At 60.3% G+C, this 22597-nt stretch overlaps 1 protein-coding gene and 1 pseudogene across 9 annotated transcripts in view; both read left to right on the plus strand.

Moving 5' to 3' along the window:
- PRDM15 (PR/SET domain 15) overlaps positions 1-17029 on the plus strand; it is a 51290-nt gene extending 34261 nt beyond the window's left edge. For 8 of the 9 annotated variants that reach the window (XM_036218570.1, XM_036218571.1, XM_036218572.1 and 5 more), the window contains 6 exons: positions 5443-5574; positions 7025-7108; positions 7520-7695; positions 11410-11490; positions 13023-13232; positions 14097-17029. In XM_036218570.1, coding sequence (XP_036074463.1) covers positions 5443-5574; positions 7025-7108; positions 7520-7695; positions 11410-11490; positions 13023-13232; positions 14097-14576 — 1163 coding nt within the window. In that variant the 3' untranslated portion in view covers positions 14577-17029. Of the gene's footprint in view, positions 1-5442; positions 5575-7024; positions 7109-7519; positions 7696-11409; positions 11528-11576; positions 12224-13022; positions 13233-14096 lie in introns of those variants that run through there. The other variant, XM_036218576.1, reaches the window with a different exon arrangement.
- On the plus strand, positions 12595-12713 carry LOC118602409 (annotated as a pseudogene).
- Positions 17030-22597: the final 5568 nt, after the last annotated feature.

The following is a 22597-nucleotide window of genomic DNA, read 5'->3' on the forward strand; positions in this document are numbered from 1 at the left end:
GGTCCCTGGGCCCCTGTCCGCTCAGCGGCTCCCTCTGCTGGCGCTTCGCTTCCCTGCAGCGGAGCCCCGCCCGCTGGTTTCGCATCGTGTTGCCGTACCCTTCGGGGGGCTCACCCAAGAAATGATTGACCCCACGTGTAGCAAGGGTCTTTTCCCCCACGTTTTCCCCTAGAAGTTTCAGTGTTTCGGGTCTTATATTGAAATCTCTGGTCCATTGAGGGTCACTTTTGCGAGGGGTCCGTGTTCGCCCTTTCGCATGCATCTGTCCAGCGTTCCCAGCGCCGTTTGCCGAAGAGTCGGGCCTCGTGGTGCGCTCTCAGCTGCCGCGTCAGAGGCGGGGAGCTCCGTGGGGCTCCCTTCCCGGCCTCTCCTCTGTCCCACGGGTCCGTGGCGCGTCGTCGGGCCCGCAACACCGTTCTGCCCCCTGGGGCTGCGTCACGCGTAGCGACACGCCCGGCGTAGCGGCGCCCCCGCTCCGTGTTCTCAGGGCCGTTGTGGCTATTTGGGGTCTTCTGTGGTGCCAGACAAATCAGAGGATGGTCTTGCTATTTCTGCGGAAAAGGGCGCTGGGAGTGTGATCGGGATTGCAGTGCACAGCAGGGGGCTGGGGGGGTCGTGGGCGGTTTCCCGGCCATCGCTCCTGGTCCGTCAGCGAGGCGCGCCGTCCCGTGTGTGTCCGCGTCTGTCCCTGTCATCACTGTCTTACGGTTTCGTTTCGGATCTTTCGCTCCATGGTTAAATTTATTCCTAAGTATTTCATCGTCTTCAGTGCTATAGTAAACGGGATTGCGTACGTAATTTCTCTTTCATACAATTCGTTGACCTTGTGTAGAAACGCGGCTGGTTTCTGCATGTCGATTTTTGTATCCATGACTTTACCTGATTCATTTATTAGGTCTAACAGTGTTTTAGTGGGGTCATAGGTTTTCTACGTATGAGATCATGTCATCCGTGACAAGAGATAACTGTATTTCTTCTTTTCTGATCTAGATGCCTTTTATTTTTTTTTCCAGCCCATGTGCTCTGGCCGGGAAGGCATGGTGGCAGTGGGCGCCCTTGTCTCGTTCCTGATCTTGGAGGAAGAGCTTTGAACCTTGTGGATGATGTTAGCCGGGGGCTTGTCAGATGTGGCCTTTGTTATGTTGAGGGACGTTTCTTTTATTTGTTGAGTTTTTATCACGAAAATCTGTTACGTTTTATCAGATGTTCTTTCCGCATCTGCTGAGATGAGCGTGTGATCTTTACCTCCCTCAGTGTGATGTGTCACATGTGTTAATTGGTGAATATCGAGCCCACCCTTGCATCCCAGCCATGAATCCCGCTTGATCGTGGTGAATGACCCTTGAATGTGCTGTTGAATTCAGTTTGCTGGCGTTGCGTTGAGAATTTTCACAGCCTCGTTCTCGGGTCTCTTGCTCTGTAGTGTCTGTCTGGCTTTGGCGTCAGTCGGGGTGACGCTGGCCTCATAAAATGAGTTTGGGAGTGCTCCCTCCTCTTCAGTTTTTTGGAAGAGTTTGAGAAGGATCGATGTGAATTCTTTAGATATTTGGTAGAATTCAATGGTGAAACCATTTTATGTGTTTTGTAAGTTAAACAGAAAAGTATGAAGAAAGCACAAACGCCCCATAATTCCACTCACTGGGTACCTCCTGCTAGCGCACGTAAAATAAGATTCTTTTTTCCTTCCTAGAATTAACTGCACAGGAAAGCAGAAAGTGAGGCCCCCCCCGCACCCCAGCCCCGGTCCCCTCGCCCCAGAGTAGCTGTGTGTGAGGACAGCGCGTGACTGCCCTGTCGAAGAGGTGGCACGGGCGCCCGCCGTACGCAGCGGGCAAGCCGCGTGAGGTCGCCATGCCGCCTGCACCCCGGCACCCTCCCGTGGGACCCGCTGTGAGCCTCTGCGGCAGTCTCCGCACCCGGCCCGGCGGTGGCCGCGCTGGCTCGGCCCCACCCCCAGCCCCCACCGTCCCCGCCCCTCCAGCCCCCGCCCCACTCGCCGCAGAGCAGGGCGGAGGCGGGCAGGCTCGCGGGTGGGCAGCTGTGCTTGGGCGTCCACCCCGGGTGAGCCAGGAGAGGCCACACCTGGTCCCGCAGGGGCCCCGCAGGGTAGGGAGGGGTGTCCTGGGCAAGCCCTCAGCTCACAGCCACGTCCCCTGATGCACACACTTCTGTGTGCAACGTAGTTAGCGTCTGCTGGTTTCTTTCCCGAGTTCAGCATCCCCCAGGACGTGCTATAACGCCTGGGCTGCCGCGCCCGTCTTACGTAACCCTAACGCGGCGGCCTGTCGCTCTGCCCTGTCCCCGTCACCAGCACGACCTTGCTTTCTGTTTACTTCCGAGCCCACCTCAGAGGCCCTTTCACGTCAGGACGGGCGAAGTGCCCTGCTGTTCCTCAGCGTCTTGACAGGGTTCCACCTGTGGCGCCCGTGACCAGACGCTTGTTTCCACGTCAGGGGTTACCGTGTGTGCGGTTTTTATCATTACAAATCACGTTACAGGAAACACTACTGCATGTTATTCCTTCACCTTTTTCCTTTTTTAGAAATTCTAGACCTGACTGGGACTTTCACGTGACAGGCTGTTAGAAGTAATGAGAACACCGTCACCTGTCACCCGGTCGCCGGGGGGCCAGTGTGCCACGCTGGTGGCCTTCCACGTGGAGGAGTAGCCATCCGGGTGGGGGCACAGGAAAATGCCTTGTTCAGAACCACTTCACGTGAAAAAGTAAATTAAAAAAACACTCTATGTGCCACGAAACGCTCAGGGCAGATCTGGGTGAGACACTTGTGGGCGTGAAGACCACCACCCACCCGGCCTTTAGAGAGAGAGGGCCCCAAGCCAGGTTTTGGAATCAAAAGTGTTTAAAAATTACCTGTTTTCCCCAAAGTCAGTCATAAATGTGAATCCCAGTAGGGAACCTTAAAATGTCCACTGTGTGGCAGTCGCGTATGTTTCAAAGCTGTTCACAGATTTTTTTTTAAAGGGAGCAAACGCGACTGTCACCAGTGCTGGCCGGTTTGGGGCGGCCGGAACGGGTGTGGACTTGGACGTCGCTTCTGCGCATTTGCTGTTTTACGATTCAGAGCGAGTTCGTGTAGGTGCGTGTGGGAGGGACAGCTGTGGCAGGACGGGTGGGTTCAGCCCGAGCCTTCAGCTCATGCGCACTCTGGGCGCCGACCCTGAAGCGACCGTCTCCTCACGGGTCAGAGCCAAGATGCCACTGTGCCGGGCACAGCCCGGGGAAGCAGCCGGTGCTGGCCAGGGGGGAGGCAGGCGCGCTGGGGGGCTTTGGGTGGGGCGTAAACCGCACAGTCGGGCGGGAGCTGGGAAGAGGTTTGCAGCCAGAAGGGCAGAGTTTGTCTGCCGTCCGGTCTGCTGGCCGCGTAAAGGTGTGAGCACCCCAACGCTCTTTGTGACAGTGAGGGCCTAATTACCGTGGCCTCAGGACCTGCACACTGGCTGTTCCCCTGCCAAGTAGCTCTCGCCCACCCCCCACCCTTCTGGCAGGTCACTTTTTAAATGTGTCATTTGGGGGGGCTCCCCTGACCCCTCCCGACCCCTACTCCCTGCCGCCCATGAAGCGGCATCCTGGCCACCTCCATGCCTGCCATCCCCATCCTGCTTTATTCTGCTTCCCTTCATCCCTGCTCATGTGACAGTGCGCCTTTGTCTGTCTGTCCCTCCCCCGTGAGGCCGGGGACCTCGTTTGGCTCGCTGCTCAGCCTCTGGCGCCTGGCGCAGTGCCCGGCGCGGTTGGAGCCCGGGGTCTGTACTGCGCAGGCACGAGCCACGAGTAGTGTGGGCTGTTGGGAGCAGAGCGATGCTCCAGCGTGTCCTGCAGGGCTGACGCCGGGGTGATATCAGCCGGCAGGGGGTCCCGGAGGGCCCCGGGCTGCGTGGCTGGAGTGTGCCCAGGTCGTGCGTAGGCACCAGCGTGACCCGGAAGGGCGGGGCGGCTGCGGCGCAGTCCTCAGGGCCAGACCCGTCACCTGTAGCTTTTCTCCCCCGCGAACACGCGTGAGCGTTTAAGGGGAAACACTGTCCTGCAGTCGGCGCCCGGCCCACACACGTCCTCTGCGGCCTGTCGCCTGGGAAGCCCTCCCTGTGGGGTGCAGACAGGCAGGTGGCGTTTCAGGGACTCCCGCCTCCTCCGCTGGCTCCGCCCCGCGAGCTTCGTGGCTGGTCAGGCCTGCGCTCCGAGCCGGCAGGAGCTGGCTGACGCTCCCGTCTCCGCGGACCGTGCAGAGGGTTTCCGGGTGCCCTAGAAGGGAACCGTGGCCAGCCGACGCGAGGACTCTGTGGGCAGAGTCGTCCCCCACCACCTGACTGAGGGCGGTAACAGTGATCGCCCCCCACCTGCCGTGGCACCTCCCAGGCCAGGTTCTGGGTGGCGGCGAGTTAGCAGTGACCTGTCCGCTGCCCCCCGCTCCAGGGTGGCCCCTCCTCGCCCACCTAGTAGGTGTCTCTGGGCCGCGACCCTGCGCTGGGTCGCCCTTCCCCACTGGTCTGAGAGTGAAGCCGTAGCTGACTTCCCCTTTCTGCAAAGGTTGACTTTACAGTAAACTAAAGGTGGGTTGAATGTCTATGCTTAGATGACAGAGCACGTAACGTTCAGTGGCCTTATTCCTAATCTTAATGACACTTCTGTCACCAAGATCGACCTCAGGAGGCTTGTACGTCTCTCCCCAGATAACTCGGTTGGGTCACAGTGGTGAAATTTGGGCATTTACAGCTCCCGTGTTGGAAGCGCTGACCACCTGGGCAGTCACCCTGCAGAGACGAGCTGTCCAGCCGTTGACAGTAAATCCCTAAGGGCCTCCAAGGGCGAGACTGCCTCCTGGCCGCTGGCGGGGGTCCTCTCTCAGACCAGCCCGAGGCCCATCCTTCCCTGGGTCTGTTCTGCAGGCACCGAGGCTTGCGCCTGCTGGGGGGTTCAGGATGCGGGTGTGGGGGTTCCGGAGTACGAATGGGGGGCCCAGCATGCGGGCACCATGGGCGTCAGAGGGGGAGGTCCGGGGCATGGTGCAGGGGGCGAGGGGTCCAGGATACGAACACTGGGGGGGGGGGGGGTTCTGGGTGCAGGCGCAGGGGGTCCAGTGTGCAGGCATTGTGGGAATCCTGGGCAGGGTCGGGGGGCTCCAGGGCAGGGGTTGGGGCAGGGTCCAGGACACCGGCGGTCCTGGGCGCGGGGGCTCCAGGGCATGGGCACAGGGGGTCCAGGATATGCGCACTAGGGGTTCTGGGTGCGGGCACTGGGTCCAGGATGGGGTGCTGGGGGGGAGGGAGGGGGTCTAGCGTGTGGGCACTGTAGGGGTCCTGGGCGCAGGCGTGGGGCGGGGGGGGGGGGGGGGGGGGGGGGGGGGGGGGGGGTGTTCCAGGGCAGGGCCCCGAGTCCACAGCGGGGGCGGGGCGGGGCGGTTCCGACCTGCGCGCGCCCCGCAGGCATGAAGACCAAGCACGCGCTGCGCCACCACATGAAGCTGCACAAGGGCATCAAGGAGTACGAGTGCAAGGAATGCCACCGCAAGTTCGCGCAGAAGGTCAACATGCTCAAGCACTACAAGCGGCACACGGGTGAGTCCGCGGCGCGCGCCGGGGCGGCCGTGCGGGGCGCCGGCCGGGCCTCGGGAATCGCGCGGAAGGGTCGCCGGCGGCTCTCCGCTCTAACTCCCGCCAAGCCCGGTGTCCGCGTCCGCGTCCCCCGGGCCGTGTGGCTGAGCGGCCGCTGCGCGCCCCGAGAGCCCCGCTCCCCGCAGGCGCCCGTTCCCCAGTCTCTGCGCACGCGCAGGGGCCGGCTCGCTGCCGCTCAGCCGCTCCCGGCGGGCGTTTGGCAGAACCTGCGGGTTTCACAGTGTCCTTGCCTGCTGCTCAGCCGCTCCCCATGGGTGACCAGAAGGGGGCCCAGAGGCGTGGCGCCAGCGGTCATCATCTGGGATGGGCGACGGCCAGGACATCTCAGGTGTCCATCGCGAGCCTGCATTATGCATCCACAGAAAACAGTGCACCCATTAAAGATGCTGGTTTGCACAGAAGCTCATGAACAGCAGCAGGCAAAGCCTCTGCAGCAGTCAACACGGTCTCGTTTTTTCAGCGTTGACACGTGGACGAGTGTGTGTGCAAGGGGGAGAGTTAATGCGGACGGCAGAATGGACGCAGCACGGCGTGGCCCCTGGCCCAGCTTCCCCGGGCACCTCCTCCCTCACTGCCCGAGCCGTCCGGGCCAGCACGCAGCCCCGCGTGGGTCCCCTGGGCTGCCAGGCCACTGTCCCTGGGTTTGTGCGGAACCGCGCTGTCCCCTTCCTGGGGAAGTGCGCCCAGGGTGCCACCACCTCCTCTGGGGTCTTTCTCAGTGCCCCAGCACGGGGTCATGGCCCTCTGAGTTCCGCCGCACTGCACACCGCCTGTCGCTACGCCAGCCACTGGAGCAGGAGGGTGACCTTTGTCCCCGCCTGTCCCTACTCCAGCCACAGCGAGCCCAGGGCCCTGTGCCTACAGGGGACGGATCCGCACAGGACCGAGTTGGGTGGACCTTTGTGTCAAAGGCCTCCTCAGCATCTACCTTCTTGCCATTTTGGGGAGTGTGCCGCAGTCCGGTGACCTGGCGCTTGCTCACCAGGCTGCAGGTGACCTCCCCAGGCCGAGTGACTGACGGGCCACCCAGGACTGAAATGAAGCTGGCAGAACCGTAAAAGCAGCCGCCTCAGTGTTACTCGCGTGGCTTCCGCCTTCGGTTTTCGTGATCCAGCGCAGGGTAAAGCTCACCAAGTCAGATTCCGCTAGCACAGACCGTCTGGCAGTCCCCGAGGCCTGGGCCAAAGCCGACCTGCCACCCTTTCTGCGAAGGAGCTGGCCGAGCCCCCTCGGGGCAGGCCGCAGGCGCCAGTTTTCTGATGAGCGTGGGCACGAGCGTGCACTTGCTCCTGCCGTCCACCGTCCCCTGCGGCCTCTCCACGTGCCGAGGCAGGTCAGGGACAAGACGCCCCGTGTGCGTTGAGGCTCTGTGACACTCATGTGTCCCCTGCAGGGATTAAAGACTTCATGTGCGAACTGTGTGGGAAGACGTTCAGTGAGAGAAACACGATGGAGACCCACAAGCTCATCCACACAGGTGAGCGGGGCGCAGCCCGAAGGGGTGCGCCGGGCGCACGGGCAGCCCGAGGCCGCGGTGCGGACCGTTTGAGGATGTCGGGTGCCACTCTGCGTAATGGCGGCCCCTGCGCCCCTAGAAATGAGCCCACCTCCACTTCTGACACCCAATCTCGGACTTCCCGGTACCAGAGTGGTGACGTGGCCCCCCTCTCAGCGAGGGAGGGGGCCCCCCATACTCGTCCCAGCCGTGCTGCTTGGTCCCAGGCCCCGACCTGGCGGACGAACCCCGCAGCCCGTGCAAAGGGTGAGGCAGCCTCCCCGCCTGTCCTGTGGACTGTGGGACGTCCCCGCTCATGACCCGTGCTTTTCTTTTTGTCCTTGTGCGTGTGTGTGTGTGTGCATGTGTCCCTGCACACGCATGTGTGAGCAGTGGGCAAGCAGTGGACGTGTTCCGTGTGCGACAAGAAATACGTCACCGAGTACATGCTGCAGAAGCACGTGCAGCTCACCCACGACAAGGTGGAGGCCCAGAGCTGCCAGCTGTGCGGGACCAAGGTGTCCACCCGGGCCTCCATGAGCAGACACATGCGGCGCAAGCACCCTGAGGTGAGCGGCCCCCCACCCCCGCCTGGCCCCCCGGTCCCCCGGCCCTCAGCCGCATGCAGCTTCTGCCACCCAGAGGCCCTGCCATGCTGGCTCGCGGACCAGTCCGGCCCGCTGCAGACCTGCAGTCCCTCGAGGCCTGGGCTCGCGTGCCCCTGGGTCACAGGGGAGGCACTGAGTGAGGGAGGGAGTGAGCAGAGCCTCCCTGCTTGTTGCTAAGGCTAGTTAATCCCCCCTGCGGTGACAGGGCGACAGGGCGAAGAGGGAAGACCGCCCTGCCCCCTCCCCAGTCTCTCCCGGGGAGTGGCTCATAAAATGCGCAGAATGGGGCGCCTCCAGGTGGTATTTGGGGGGCTGATCACTGGGTTGCGTTGAGGACCCAGGGAGAGTGTAGAGGCAGGTGGACACCCGGAAGCTCGTTCTCAAGGGAGGTCTGGGGCACGACGTCATTCACTGTGCTCTAAAAAGAAGCAAACTGGAAAACGGAAGGAGGGCATGCAGGTCAGTGGCCGTCAGATCACAGAAAGGGGAAGACGCTCTAAGCACAAAAGCGGGGAGGAAGCCGGGGACAGAAACACCAGCAGTGTGACACTCGCAATGTCCGTGGTGCAGAAGAACAGGCAGCATGCCAGCCGGAAAACAGGTGCGCGGCCGGCTCGTCGGCGCCGGAGCCGTGCGTTACGAACGGTGAGCAGTCAGCGAGAGCGCGTGGCGAGGCAGGCCGCGGAAGCGGAAACGTGCCCGCTTAGCCCGCTTCTCGCCTCGGAAACCGGTGCAGCTCGCGGCCGGTGTTAACTTAATTTTACACAGACGTGCTCTTTGAGGGCGAAGCAAATCCGGCTGGTTTTCCCTGTGAAAACAAACTATAAAAACTTCTTAAAGTTATTCCTAAACAGCACTGGTCTCTAATCCCGATGTAACATAACCATGCACGTGAATCACATTTATCAGTTGAGACTTTGGCTAACAGCTGTTCACGAACAATGTTCACGTCACACGTAGGAACGCGACATTGTCTGGAGTTTGACATTTTCAGTGATCAAGAATGCACTGTACTTAAAAACAATGCTGTAAATAGGACGATGTCATCTGTTTCAAAGACTATCAGTATGTTAGAACAATGCGAAAATGGTACTAAAAGCAAGATATTCCGTGGCAAACTTTAGGGGGCAGGTTAGGACCATAATCTGCGAGCTGTCTCGGGGCAAACGGTGAACGGGTCAGAAGCCAGGAAATGGCACTCGGCCTCCCTGAATCCCAGAGGTGCGGCCGTTCGCCTTAGAAGGCGCTGCCCTCCGACCCGTCGACGAGCGGCGGGTTCAGATTCTGCCCCATGCCCTCTGGAAGGCAGCGTGGGGGTGGCCCCCAGTGCCTTCCAGCTGAGTCCCTGGGCCCCTCGCCGTCCCGCGAGAGGAGCGGGAGGAGTTAGCGACAGTTTAACAGTGCGCTCGACACCGAAACGTTCGCAGGTTTCTGAGTAAAGCAGCCGCTCGTTGAGGAAGTGCGGCACGTGCCGTGCGTGTGCGGCCGCAGCACCCACTCGGCGTACACGAGGCGGGCAGGGAGGGCGGGAGGCGGTGACACGGTGGTCTTTGCTCTGAGTCGTGGGTCACTGCCTCGTGTTCTCGCGCGGTAGGTTAATGAGCGCGAGTTACTCCGGTGGTTGGCACAGCACGGTCCACCCTAACTTGGGGAGGGCGACTGTGCCGTCTACTTCCAGAACCTCGCCGTGTCTTCCTCGGCAGCCCGTCCAGGCCCCCGTCCAGGTCCCCTCCAGCGGTGCGCGGTCGGCAGCTCCCCAGTCCCCCGAGCCGCCCGGTCCGCGTACGCTGAGGGCTGGGGTTCCCTCAGCTGCCCTAGAGAAAGTCGAGCACAGGACCCTAAAGCGCCAGCAGCCACGGCGCCATCCCGGGCGCGGCCCCGAGTGCACTGCAGGCTCCCCCGGCGGCACGGGAGGGCCCACGGTGCACGCTGCTCTGTCCCTCGGGACCCTACAGCCACGCGTGGTCACGGGCGTGTGCGCTGCTGGCTGGGGCCGGCCTGGCAACCGCAGAGGCCTCGCTGGACAGGCTCATCCCGTGAGGCCCTTTTCCTGGGGTAGTGGCCACTTCCTCACCGATGGCGCTGCGGGGTCGCCTCTTCCCCATCCCCACTCCCCAGGCACGCCCCCCGCAGGAGGAGCTCGCCCCGGGAGGGGAGGACTGGCAGGCGGAGGGGGCTCTGCGCGCAGCCCCTTTTGTCCCTCCGGCCTCGAGCGTGTTCTCTCTGGGCCTCCCATTGGGTCAGCTTGCCGTTGTTTCATTCCGCGTTGCTTCGGATGCACAGTGGGCGTCTGCTAACAACCAGCACAGGGCGTCAGCCAGCCCGAGTGACAGTCTCGGGTGGGAAGTGGGAAGAAGGGAGTAGACGCGTGCAGGGCGGACGGAGCACGCGGCCGAGGGGGCCTGGCCGGGCGTGAGCGCGTGTCCGTGGGCCTCGCGGCCCGGCCCGCGGGTGCTGAGCGCGGGTGCTGAGCGCAGGCTCGGGCAGGGTCGTCGGAGGTGGACTGGCACGTTAGCTGCTGGGCGTGAACCACTGTCGCCGTTCGGGATCGTGCAGGGTCGGTCAGTTTGACGACGTCGAGGCGCGGGCTTTCCGCTTCAGATGGACGTTCGTTAGAGACGTGGGAGCGCGGAGAGCCTTTCTGGCCTTCTCGCCGGGGGTCCCTTGGCTTCTGTGCTGGTTCTTCCCACGTGCGCGCTGTGCGACTAGGGCAGACGTCACTCGGTGGCAGAGGTGTCGAGGCGACAGTGACGGCAGTGGGGACGGGGACGGGGACGGGGACGGTGGCGGAGACTGAGAGCGGACGCGTTCGCGGCCGGCGGCTGGCTCTGCTCAGTGTTCCGCGTCGCGGTCACGCGGGGTCCCCGGTGCCCCCGTCGGCACTCACGTGGCCCCGGCGCGTGCACGGCCACGCCGCCGCCCTGTCGGAGGCGGGCCCAGCCCTCGGCGTGAGCGCGAGGCCACAGCCACGCTGCCCGCCGTCCTCCTCCCGTGGCCGCGCCCGCCGCGCGGTGCTCAGCTTCCCATTTGTCCCCTTTCCACGGGCGGAAACGCGGAGGCGCTCGCGCCGCGCGGGGGTGAGGAGGCCTCGCACAGACTTCGCCGCTCCCTGGCCCCGTGTGGCCTCCCGCGGCGAGCCCCTGCTCCGCGCCTGCTCTCCTTCCCCGCGTCTCCCCGCGTCCTTCCCTCTGCACACACGCCCCGTCGTCTCCCGGGTCGGCCCACCTGAGCCGCCGCAGCAGCGAGGGCAGCGGGTGGGACGCCCCTGAGCAGGTCGGGGGTGGGGGGCGCAGGGGCGCCTGGGGGGCGAGCGCAGGGCCAGGCAGGGCGGCGCACGGGGAGGCGGTGGGGCTCGGGCAGAGCGCCTGGACGGCGGCGACATTAGGAAGGAAGCGCGTGCGGCACGGGGCCAGGCTCACGGCGCCGCGTCCCGCCTGCGCCTGCTTTGAGACGAGGAGATTCGCTGAAATGTCGCTCACCACAGGCGCACGTGTGCGGGGTGACAGCAGGGAGGAGGTGCTGGGCGCGAGGCGGCGCCCGGCGGGTGGGGGGCCGTCCGTGCGCCGGGGCTCCGGACACCGGGTTCCAAGGCCAGCGCTGCGCGGGGCCCGCGGGGGCGTCAGGAGCGACGGCATCAGCCCCCCCCGCCCCCCCCCCGCCTCGTGCTCCCCACAGGTCCTGGCCGTGAGGATCGACGACCTGGACCACCTCCCGGAGACCACCACCATCGACGCCTCCTCCATCGGCATCGTGCAGGTGAGCGCCGAGGGCGGAGGCCGCTGCCGGAGGTGGGGCCCCCAGGGCCGGGCGCGCGCGGGGCGCCTCGGGGAGCCCCGTGGGGTGCACCCCGCCTGTCTCCACACCCCAGCTCTCACCGGTCAGTCTTCTCGAGGGCATTTAAGTTTCTGTGACTTCCCAGTGCTTCCGTTTCATGATTCCTGACTCGTCTCATCTTGGAGACGAGATCGAGGATTAGCGTTCTCCAGAGAAAACAGTGAGTGGTGTGTGCGCGTGCGTGCGTGCAGAGCGTGGGGATAGATTTACTTTAAGGAGTCAGCTCATTGGCGCGGGGGCCGCATGTTTCAGATCTGCAGGGCAGGCGGCAGGCTGGAGCCCCAGGGAGGACGCGGTACTGCAGTTCCCTCCTCCTCAGGGACTTCAGTCTCCTCTCTCCCAAGGCCTTCACCTGATTGGATAAGGCCCACCCACAACGCAGCAGTCTGCTTGACTCAGCGTCCACTGCTGTAAATGTTAACCTCCTCTGAAAAACCCCGTCACGGCAACAGCGAGACTGACGTTCGACCACACAGCTGGACACCCCAGCCCAGCCAGGGCGACACTTAAATTAACCGTCGCGGGTGGTTTCCGGAAAAGCTTGGCATGACTAGGTTGTTAAAAGCAGAGCAACCTGAAGTGTGTTACACGAACGAACTTCTTAAAGGAGTTTTTAGTCAAGATCTTTATAAAAATTTCCTTTAATCATAAAGAGAACGTGTCACGATGTCAGTGGTCAGTGACTTTCAAATTGCCGTCATACCTCCTTCTCTTTAACCGTTCGGAGTGCGGTGCTCAGGTGCTGGGCCGTGCTGGTGAGCAGGAGGACACCTGTCCCCGCCCCCTGCAGTGCCGCAGAGGCCCCCGACCCACAATGGCCGTGCCCCCGTCAGACCCTGTGGGTCCAGGGTCCAGGATCGATTCTCCGAGAGTCTGACGTGAAAGCATTGTCCTTCTCAGGCTGAGCTCACCGGGCTGAAAGGGCACCTTAAATTTGTTTTTAGAAATGTTTGTATTTTAGCTCAAAATGTGGCTTTTGGAAGTATGACTTGTATGTAATTGCTTTTACTTAAAAAAATTAAAACCGTCTACGGCTATGCCACCCTGAACAGGCCCGATCCCGCCTGATCTCAGAAGCTCAGCAGGGTCGGGCCTGGTTAGTACTTGGATGGGAGACCACCTAGGAAGACCAGGTGCTGTAGTCGTAAAAAATAAATAAAAATAAGGGATTATAAGCTGACAAGGTCCCTGCAATCTGTGAGGTCAACCAAGGGTCGCCTAAAAAAAGAAAAAAAAAACTGAAGCCAACAGGAACATGCCCCAGTTCTGAGACATGAGAAATGCAGGTAGGCAGACAAGCTGTGGTCACGCTGTTTCCTGTGGCGGCTCAGTGGCCCAGGAGCCTCACTGCTGACCTGGGAGTGTGTCCAGGGACGGTGCTGGGACCACACTGGTGCCCCCAGTGGGGACAGAACCTGTCGACCCCAACACTGATGGAAATGCTTTTCCCGCAGCCGGAGCTGGGCCTGGAGCAGGAGGACGTGGCGGAAGGGAAGCCCGCGAAAGCCGCCCGCAGGACGCACAAGAGGAAGCAGAAGCCGGAGGAGGAGGCGGGGGCGCCGGGGCCCGAGGACGCGGCCTTCAGCGAGTACGCGGAGAAGGAGCCCCCGTTCACAGGCGGCGTCGGGGACGAGACGGACTCCGCCGTCCAGAGCATCCAGCAGGTGGCCATGCTGCTCGTGTTGGGTCGGGGCCAGTCACTGGGCGGCAGCTGCCTGGGCACGGGGCCGCCGGTGCCCGGTCTGCGTGTGCACCTTGTGCGTGCCGTCAGCCCTCGTCCCGTACTTCCCTTACACGCCCTCGGTGTCTCCCAGTGCGGACCTCGGCGTCCCGCCTGTCACGAATGCAGCATGGCATTCTGGCGCATTCGGGCCGGGGGCCTCTGCTGACCAGTCAGGGAGCGGGGACCCTGCACACCGAAGGGCGTCCAGAGGGCCGGCGGCAGGCAGGACGCCTGGGGCCACCAGCCTGCTTCCTGTAATGGGATCCCCGATTTGCTCCCCCTCCATCCCACCATTTCGCGGCCCCCCAGGTCTCTCGTCCATGAGTCTGGGGTGCGCTTCTGTGATCTCGGAGGCGAGCCCCGGCTGCAGACACCCTTCTGTTTGTCTGGCCTGTCCCTCTGCGTGAGGGATGCTGCTCTCTGTTACTAGCTGTTGGTCCGGGCCATCCGTCCCTTGTCCCGTTAGCTTGCTCACGGGCTTGGACGGGCGGGTGCGCGGGGGAGAGAGAACTTCCTGACTTTCTTCTGGCTGGTGAAGTCATTTGTTTCTCGGTTCTGATGAGAACCGAGACGGCTTTGATGATGATTTCTGTGTCTCGTTTCCCTTGTCACTAGAGTTTTTGTTCTGGGACAAAATTAACTTGGTCCGATCTGTCACGAGAGACGCTGCGCATGTGCTCCCGTGGGCGTAGGGTCCGTCCGGCGTGACAGCCTGGCCTCCGTCGCAGGTGTGGCCAGAGACGCTTCTGTGGCCTTCTGTCTCACAGAAGCTGATAACTTTCTGTGTTGCGTGTGGCCCTTCCAGGTGGTGGTGACTCTGGGTGACCCCAGTGTGACGACTCCGTCAAGCTCGGTCGGCTTGACCAACATCACCGTGACGCCCATCACCACTGCGGCTGGGACGCAGTTCACCAGTCTCCAGCCGGTGGCCGTCGGGCACCTGGCCACCCCGGAGCGCCAGCTGCAGCTGGACAACTCGATCCTGACCGTGACCTTTGACACCGTCGGCGGGTCCGCCATGCTGCACAGCCGCCAGAGCGAGGTGCAGCTGCACCCGCAGCCGGAGGCCTCCAGCCCGCAGTCGGTGGCCCACTTCATCAACCTCACCACGCTGGTCAACTCCATCACGCCCCTGGGCAGCCAGCTGGGCGACCAGCACCAGCTGTCCTGGCGGGCGGTGCCGCAGGCCGACGTGCTGCCGCCCCCGCCGCCGCAGGCCGCCCCGCCGCCGCCGGCGCAGCCGCAGGGCCCGGCCGAGCCGCAGCCGCAGATGTACGGCTACTGAGCGGGGCCCGGCCGGGCTCCCGCACTGCTCTCGAGCTGCGTTCGCTGGACACCAGACGAGGAACAGCCCGCACGCTGCCGTGCGAGGTCGGCCCGGCTTTCGCAGCGACGCCCACACCCCAGCAGCCAGCTCGGCGCAGCGCGGGCGGCCGGCCCTGGTGGCCAGCGGGAGCAGGCCGGGCTCCGCCTTCGCCAGGCTGTGGGGCCCTGGCCGTGCCCCAGCCTCCCCAGCGAAGCGGGTCTGGGGGACACGGGCTCGGGGTTCGGGAAGCGAAATGCAAGAAGCAGAATCGAGGAGGCGAGTGCTGCGTTACTAGGAGCGTGAGCGGTCGTCTTACATCTCACGGTCCATGGTCAGCGCAGACTCCTCACAGGCCGGGCACCGCCCAGGAAAGGCAGCTCCGTCCACTTCTGGGTTTTTTATTTTGCAAATGAGCAGGTGGAGCTAAGGTAACATTTGGTCTCTACTTTGTAATCTGAGTTGAGTCTAATTTGCTTGAAAGCCTTGGGCTGAAACCAGGTGTGAAGCTGGCCAGCTTGTCCCTCACGGGTCACATGAGGTCAGCGAGCCAGGCTTAGGGCCTCTTCGTCATTTACTATGTGGATTGATTTTCAGGATCAATTTTTTTTTCTTTATTTTCACTGTATTTCAAGCATTTGTTATGTATTCTAGACTGTGTTGTGGCCATGTTTTATTTTTTTAAGCTAAAGTCGTTTGCACTGTAGGACAGTTGGTCCACGTCCAGCTCTACACAGCTGCCCAGACACTGGCAGACACCGGAGGGCACACAGCTGTGTGCGACAGGGAGGCCCCGGGCCGTCCCTGCCGGTGGCACCGTGGCGTCCCCTCGGGACCCCGTGCCATGCACGTGTATTTATTGTGACCGAGGTTCTGCTCAAATCCTCTGAAGAACAGGGAAGGGACTCCTGTCTCTTTCTGTTTAAACTTCAGTTCCAAAGGTTGATGTTTCAAGACCAATTTTCTATAAAGGGAGTAAGCTCGGCTCTTTGCCAAACTGAAAAAGCATAGTTTTTCTGAAGTACAAAGGTAGAATTTTCTTCCAAGCAGCGATGAGAGTGGAGGCGGCCCGTTCACTGGTGGGAGCATTAATGAAACGGACCTGTGGCGTGTGGACCGACCACAGCCCGCCGCCCGGACGCGGCTGTCCCGGGGCGGCGGGCGCGGCGCAGGGCCGGCCGCTGGGGACTCGGGGCGGGAAGAGTGGCGTGGGTCCCCTCCCCGAGGGTCTGCGGTGCCCTCCGCAGTGGAGTGACGCGTTTGCCCTCCTCGGTCGCCCCGGCTCCCAGACCCCTGTGGGTTGGGAGACCATCTTGGAGCAATGCTGACTGGGGCGGCGGCGGGTAGACAAGGCTGGCGTCACCTTCCGCTGCTGCTGCGTCTGAGGACAGTTTGTTCTGCAAAACGCAGCCTCCTCACAACGTCACTCCGTTCCGATGGCGAGGTTTGGAGGGTAGGGCTAGAATGTGTTCTGTGCAGCACACGCCCCACGAACTTGAACTCTGCCCAGGCCGCACTCGGGCCTCAGGTCTCCTGCCGGTCACGGTCACGGTCACGGTCACACAGCTCTTCCGACACTCCCAGCTCTCTCCTCTCAGCTGAACCGTCGACTTTTTAACTTATGATAATTATTTTTATGTTATTTATGTATATAATTAACTGCTTTTTACATAATAGTTTCATCAAAAGAACTTGGCAAGAGGTGATAGGCTTTCTAAAATATCGTCTCCATTCTTCAAATATAAGGGGTCCGGGAATCCATGCCATTATCCAGAAGGCCAGGGTTCCTAAAATATTTTTTAAAAAATCACTGACGATTTCTTTTTGCATTTGCAGAATACAAAGGGCGAATGACCAACTAAAAAAATCCAAACACGATTAAACATCCGCTAGCATTTATCTTTTGTTCCTTTTCCCTATGAAATAAAGGCCTTTTAAATCACAGTTTTATTTTTTTAAAGAAGTTTGTTTTTGTGCGTAGGGAAGAATGCATCAGATGTTTTTAAAGAACCTAATTCAGGCTGTGCGGCCCCAGGGTACTGCACTGTTATTTAAAAAACAGATACCTAATGGTACTTCCCATCATGGTGAGTGAGAACTCTGAATAAAAGTGGAGTCCCTCCTGCGTTGTCCGTGGACCTCTCTGGCCTTACGGGGTTGCCGTCTGAGGCACGGTGGGTTCAGGTTGTCTCAGGACAGTTGCTGCGGATTTGTTTACGTGAAGGAAATGAGGCAAAAATACGACGTTCTGCTCGGCCTCGTCATCGACTCCAAATCGTTCTGCGCGTCCGCCCCGGTCACGACGGGGAGCGCCCGGCGCTCCCGCTGGCCCGACACACAGCTGCGTCCACGGGGGACGTTGGTCCAGCCGCAGTGGCCGCCACGCTCTCGCGGGCCCCTCGGTTATTTTGAAATAATAAACCACGAGAACTCGTTTGGGGCCTGTGAATTCGTAACGTCGTGTCATTCAGGGGAGCAGGACGGTGGGAAACGCGCTGTCCCCTGTGCCACCTCACTGTCCCCCCGGAAGCTGCTCTGGGGAGCCGGATCCGTGACCTGGGTCTTCCAGCTCGGTGTCCCAGGCGTGAAGCTCGCGCCCCGCAGCCCGAGGGGCCCCCGGCACCTTTCTCCTGGGGTCTGGGGAAGCCGCGTGTGCTCCGCGCCCCTTCCGTTTGTGTGACGCCAGAGGCGCTCTGACCTGTTCTCCATCGCCGGCTCTCAGATCACCTGTTGCAAGTAGTCGATGCGCGCGATGTATTCCGAGAACAGCTGTACTTCCTGCTGCCGATGGCGTCTGGGTTTCTCCCCAGTCCAGAATCCGTAAGACGTTCCGGTTACTCGACATGTCCCCCGAGGTCTCGGCAGTTTCAGCCGAACCTGAAAGTCATTCGGGTACAGGTGGGGCTGCCGGGCCCAGGCGCTTCGCTGGCCACCTCCGCAGAGGCCCCCAGAGGCCCGGACGCAGGACGTGTGGGTCTTCCGTGTGGCGGACAGTGGGTCAGCGTGCGTCCTGCTGACAGCCGCCCGAAGGGCCCCAGGGCGGCTGAGTGGGAGCCGCTGGGTCCCGTCCAGGCGTAAGCGCGGGCGCACGCACCGCCAAGCAGGCCGCCTTTGCGTCAGCCCCGGGGGCCTCTGAGCGTAAAGGTTGATGCAGTGAATTGTTTATTTCATGATTCCACAGCCACACCTCAAGTTTTCTTCCCCCTAGGTAGGTCATATATTTGAGCCATGTTCTTTAATAATATTGACTTTTCCCTCAACAAATTAAAAACGAGCATTTAAATAATGCATTGTTTGTTTAAGCTTTAAAGTACAAATGAAACGAGTCACAAAGCACAGGTGCGTTTGAAAATAATTTAAAGATCACGTGAATTAAAGTCACTTTCATCTGCATTCCCTCCAGCTCAGAAAGTCATAAGCATACGGGACGTCACCTGACCCACGTGCTGGGACGGGGTAGGTGGGGGCGACTTTACTGCACGCACCTCCCAGACCTCCAGACGGAGAGATGGAACAGGACTCGGTGGCCGAAAGCACGGACACCTGCATTGTCGCAGGACTGATTCCATGTATAACTTGGAGCTAGTGTTTCGTAACTTTTGAATGGTGATATGATTATAGAAACGTGAGTATGTTCTGCTGGCCTTTAATAATAAAAACCGAGAACTCATGCTAATCCCATTGTTGTTTATGGTAGAAGCAACCGGTCAGTTGGGGAGGGGTTGGCATTTTAAGAAACTGTCGATAAACTGAACGATAGGTTACACCTTTTGGTCTTCGAATGGCCTAAAGGTTCACCGTGTGAAATAACGCATCTCACTTTGGTAGACGTGGGACTTCCACGTTTACATAAAGGTCGTTGGCAGGAGGTACACAGCGGGAAGAGAGCAGTGTCCCCAAACGCGCACTCGCATTAGGACAGGCGACAAGCTCAAGTGAGCAGGTTCGCATTATCCGTTTCTGTTAATTTTGCTGACTATTCTGTGCTGGCAAGTCCCTTTCAAGTTCAGCACTCCTTAACTTCCGTCCTCTCGCCACGAACTCTCCATTCGCCGTGACACAGGTCATGGCAGAGTTTGAATATCACATTTCCTTCATCCTTCAACACACACTGGTCTCCAAACAGCAACGCCCACAGCACGATGACTGAAAAGCTCTTTTCTTTCTTTCTTGTGGTTCTTTTCATCCTCAGTCTAATTTTCCACTAGGAGTGGCTTTCAAACGTCCACGGTTTAAAGCCGCTCGGAATAGGCCTGCTCCGTTGTCCACGCTTTCGGCCACCGAGTCCTGTTCCATCTCTCCGTCTGGAGGCCACCAATGGATGCACGTTTGGTTCATTTGTCTTATTTTGTTCCTGATATTTAGGGATTGATTTTTTTTTAAGTTGATTTGTTTTATAAATATACAAAATATGTGTGTGGTTCCAAAGTCGAATCTATAAAACAAGACACACGCGATGAATCAATCATGTTGCGTTTGCATCCCAGAACCTTCTAGTCGCCATCCGTGAGCTTGGCCCCCACTGGACTGACGGGTGGTTCTCCCAGGGCTTTTAAAACAAGCAGATCGGACGGATGGAGGGATGATATGACAGGTAGATGACAGCTAGCTAACTAGATGACGCATTCGGACGGACAGCCGGCTGCGTTGCTAGTTTCCGCCTGTCTTGGGTAAACAGCATTGCACGGTGTGTGCTCTGCTCCCCTCCACCTCGATCTGTTCAGAGACCTGTGATCGCCGCCGAGCTGTGTGTAGAGACTGTGCCCCTTTTCCTGGCTGCGTAGTACTCCTCCATGTGGGCGAGTGGTGGGAAGGCGCCCAGTGCCCCGTCGAGGGGCATTTGGGTTGCTTCTAGTCTTTTGCTTACAAATTGTATAACATTTGGACAGAAATGGGGCTCATTATGCTAATGCCTGTAACTTGCTCTTTAATTAAATATTTGATATAATTCGATATTATTATATTTGTCTACTTCGGTGGGAAGAGGCGGCAGATGAGGTGTTTTTGGTGCATCACTGAAAGCTCATGAAAGCAGCCCAGAATGGAGGCAGCTGACACACGCCGGGCGCGGGACATGCAGCGGACGTTGTTCTGAAGACACGCAGGCTCATTTAATCCCCCCGGTTCTGTGAAACAGAGACCCCGGCTTCTCCTTCCTCGTTCTACAGAGCGGGCAGCTGAGGCAGGAGCACTCGGCGACCCGCAGGGCTGGGATGCCCGCAGAGCTGGGATGCCGTGGGCCGGCCCCGGCCGCCTGCTTGCCTCGGGCCGGGGACCTGGGGTTTCACTGCGGCAGGACGTTCTGTGACGCGGACAGCGCCCGGCATGCGTACCTGTCGAGTGGCTGGTTGGGAGTCATCCTGACTCCCAAGCAGACGTGGCTGCAGTTCCCACGCTCGGCCCACAGATGGCAGGTGGCCACCCCGCAGGACCGCTCCCCTGAGGACCTGGCACAGCCGCCAGGGTGTGTGTGAGAAGCACCCAGGGAGAATTCCTTTCCGCATAGACATCTTGGGGAGAAGCGTCTTGACTGGTGAGGCCTGATCTGCAGCAGCGATCGGAGGGACCCCGCTGGCAGAGCGGCAGGCGGGCGGGCCCCACAGCCCTGGGGGGGGGCGGCAACTCCCCGGGGGGCGGGGGTGCAGCCTTGTCCTGGGCAGGGGGCACGGGGAGAGGAGGCAGAGAAAGGGGGACCCTCCGTCCGCGGGGAGCAGGGCAGGGAGGCCGGCCCAGCCTTCGCACGGCCCGTCCCGACGTCGTTTCGATGCGGCCCGTGCAGCTTCGGGAGGAGGGAACCGATTTCTCGGCTCGTTCCTGCCAGGGGCCTGTCCCAGCACGGGAGGCTGCCCGTGCGTTTGCTGCAGCGCCTTCACGGTGCTGGCTTGGGAATGGCGTTAAAACAAAAACAAAACATAAACCACAAAACAGCCGGCAAAAAGGGGAGTGTACCGGCTTTGCCAGTAAAAAGACTGGTTAGCTTTAGAAAACAGGCTTAACATGAAACGGAAACGCTTTAAGGCCCAGGAGACAGACCAATAAGGCGTGCGTGTGTGTGCAGACGTGCGTGCGCGTGCGTGCATGCATGCGTCTGTGCGTGCGTGTTATCAGGAATCGGCTCACGCCGTCTCGCAGGCTGACGGGTCCCAAAATCTGCAGTGGGAATCGGCAAGCTAGAGACCAGGAGGAGCACTGTGCCTTCCGCCCGAAGGTCGGGACAGGCGTTGACGTGTGAAGCTAATGATCACAGGCCCCCAGGGGCTTGTCGGCTGGCTGCAGGTCCAGCACGGACGTGGAGAAAATCACTGTCTCTTGTTTTTGGATAAAATAAGGGTCCTTGTAACTGTGACGAGGACATCGATCTAGGTGGGTGTCCTAGTTTCCTGGGGCCGCCCCATCAAAGCACCATGAACGGAGGCTCAAACAACAAAGTGCATTTGCTCACAATTCCGGAGGCCCGAAGTCTGGAGTCCACGTGTCACAGGCCCCGCTCCTCGAAAGCTCAGGCTGGGGGCGGGGGGCCCCTCGCCCGCTCCAGCTCCCAGAGGCTCCGGCCTCCTTGCCGGTCCACGCTTTGCGGCCACCTCTCCCCCGTCACGCAGCCGCCGTCTCCCTGTGTGACGCGGTTGCCGTCGGCTTCTCTCATCATTTAAAAATTCTAGGCTCGTGTCGTCTCATGGGCTCACGTTGCCCTGTGATTCAAACCCGCCAGCGTGCGTGAGCACCGAGCACTCACAGAGCTGCCGCCGGGGGCGTGGGGGTTACGTTTTGTAGGGAACCAGCGAAGTCTGTCAGGGACCACGCGGGAGGCTGACTCCAGGTAACTCACACCTGCAGCATGAGACTGTGCTACATCCCTCCTCTGGATGATGCCCTGTCTCTGCAAAGTTGGGCTCGAGGTGATCGCCGCCTTCAAGAGCAATCACGCTGTGAACGTCAGTGTGGGGTAAGAGACGAGGGCGGCCTGGTCCCGAGCGATGCCGGGTGTGGGAAGCCGTGCGGCCATCCCGTAACTGTGCTTCCCGAAGAATGGCAAATTTTTTTCTTCAATTTATGTGAATTATTAAAGAAAAAAAAACAAAACAGCTACTAAGTTGTTAGAACAGAAATACTTTTCTAAAAAATCAAAGCGAAATTCATATCATATAAAATTAACCTTTTAATTGTGGTAAAGTATAAAATGTATCGTTGTAACCGTTTTTAAGGGGACAGTTCCGTGGCATTTTTTCAGTCCTTTTGGCGTATTTCCCTGTGAGTGAAATTGCTAGACCATTCGGTAATTCTATGCTTAAGTGTTTGAGGAACCGCCAGATCGTTTTCTCATAAATCTTAAGTTGTTTGATCCTAACTTAATAAGGGAAACTGCTGACCACTCCTTTCAGCCCAGGGACTCTGTAGAGAGAGGGGAGCACGTTTGGGAACGTCTGACTTAGGGAGCACTTCCGGTCTGCCCGGGCACCGCGGGGCATCCTGGAGGCCACCCCGGCAGGACTCACCCCTGAGTAACGAAGCATCAAGCGTTTTAGGGGGAGTCGGCAGAGATGGGGTGGCATGGAGTCGGAGTGGCCTGGTGCTGTTTAGATGGGCTGCCTCAGAAGGCGTAGGTGAGGCGGTAACACTGAGCAGAAAGAGGCGAAGGTAGGTGTGGCCCACGCAGGTGTGGCCCACGCAGGATGAGGCAGGAGCCCACCCAGCAGAGGGTCTGAGGAAGGCAGGCACTTGGCTTTTGGGAAAGCCAAAAGGCCAGTGAGGCCGGAACAGAGCGGGCGGGGTGGTCAGTGATGAACCTGGACAGGGGGCGGGGTGGGGCCATCCAAGCGCCTCTGCCGGAGGAGTGCAGAAGCCGCTGCCCCAAGGGGCCCAGAGTGGAGGAGCCAGGCATCAATCAGCAGCACCCCCAATAAACACAGTAATGCACCCAGCCACCCGCCCGTGAGCTGGTACCAGAGGACTCTGGCTGAGTCTGGGACTTGGGGGTGTTGGAGCCACCTGCCTCCAAAAGACGC

This window comes from Rousettus aegyptiacus, unplaced genomic scaffold, assembly GCF_014176215.1.
Source record: "Rousettus aegyptiacus isolate mRouAeg1 unplaced genomic scaffold, mRouAeg1.p scaffold_m13_p_4, whole genome shotgun sequence".
In the NCBI taxonomy this organism is placed as follows: Eukaryota; Metazoa; Chordata; class Mammalia; order Chiroptera; family Pteropodidae; genus Rousettus; species Rousettus aegyptiacus.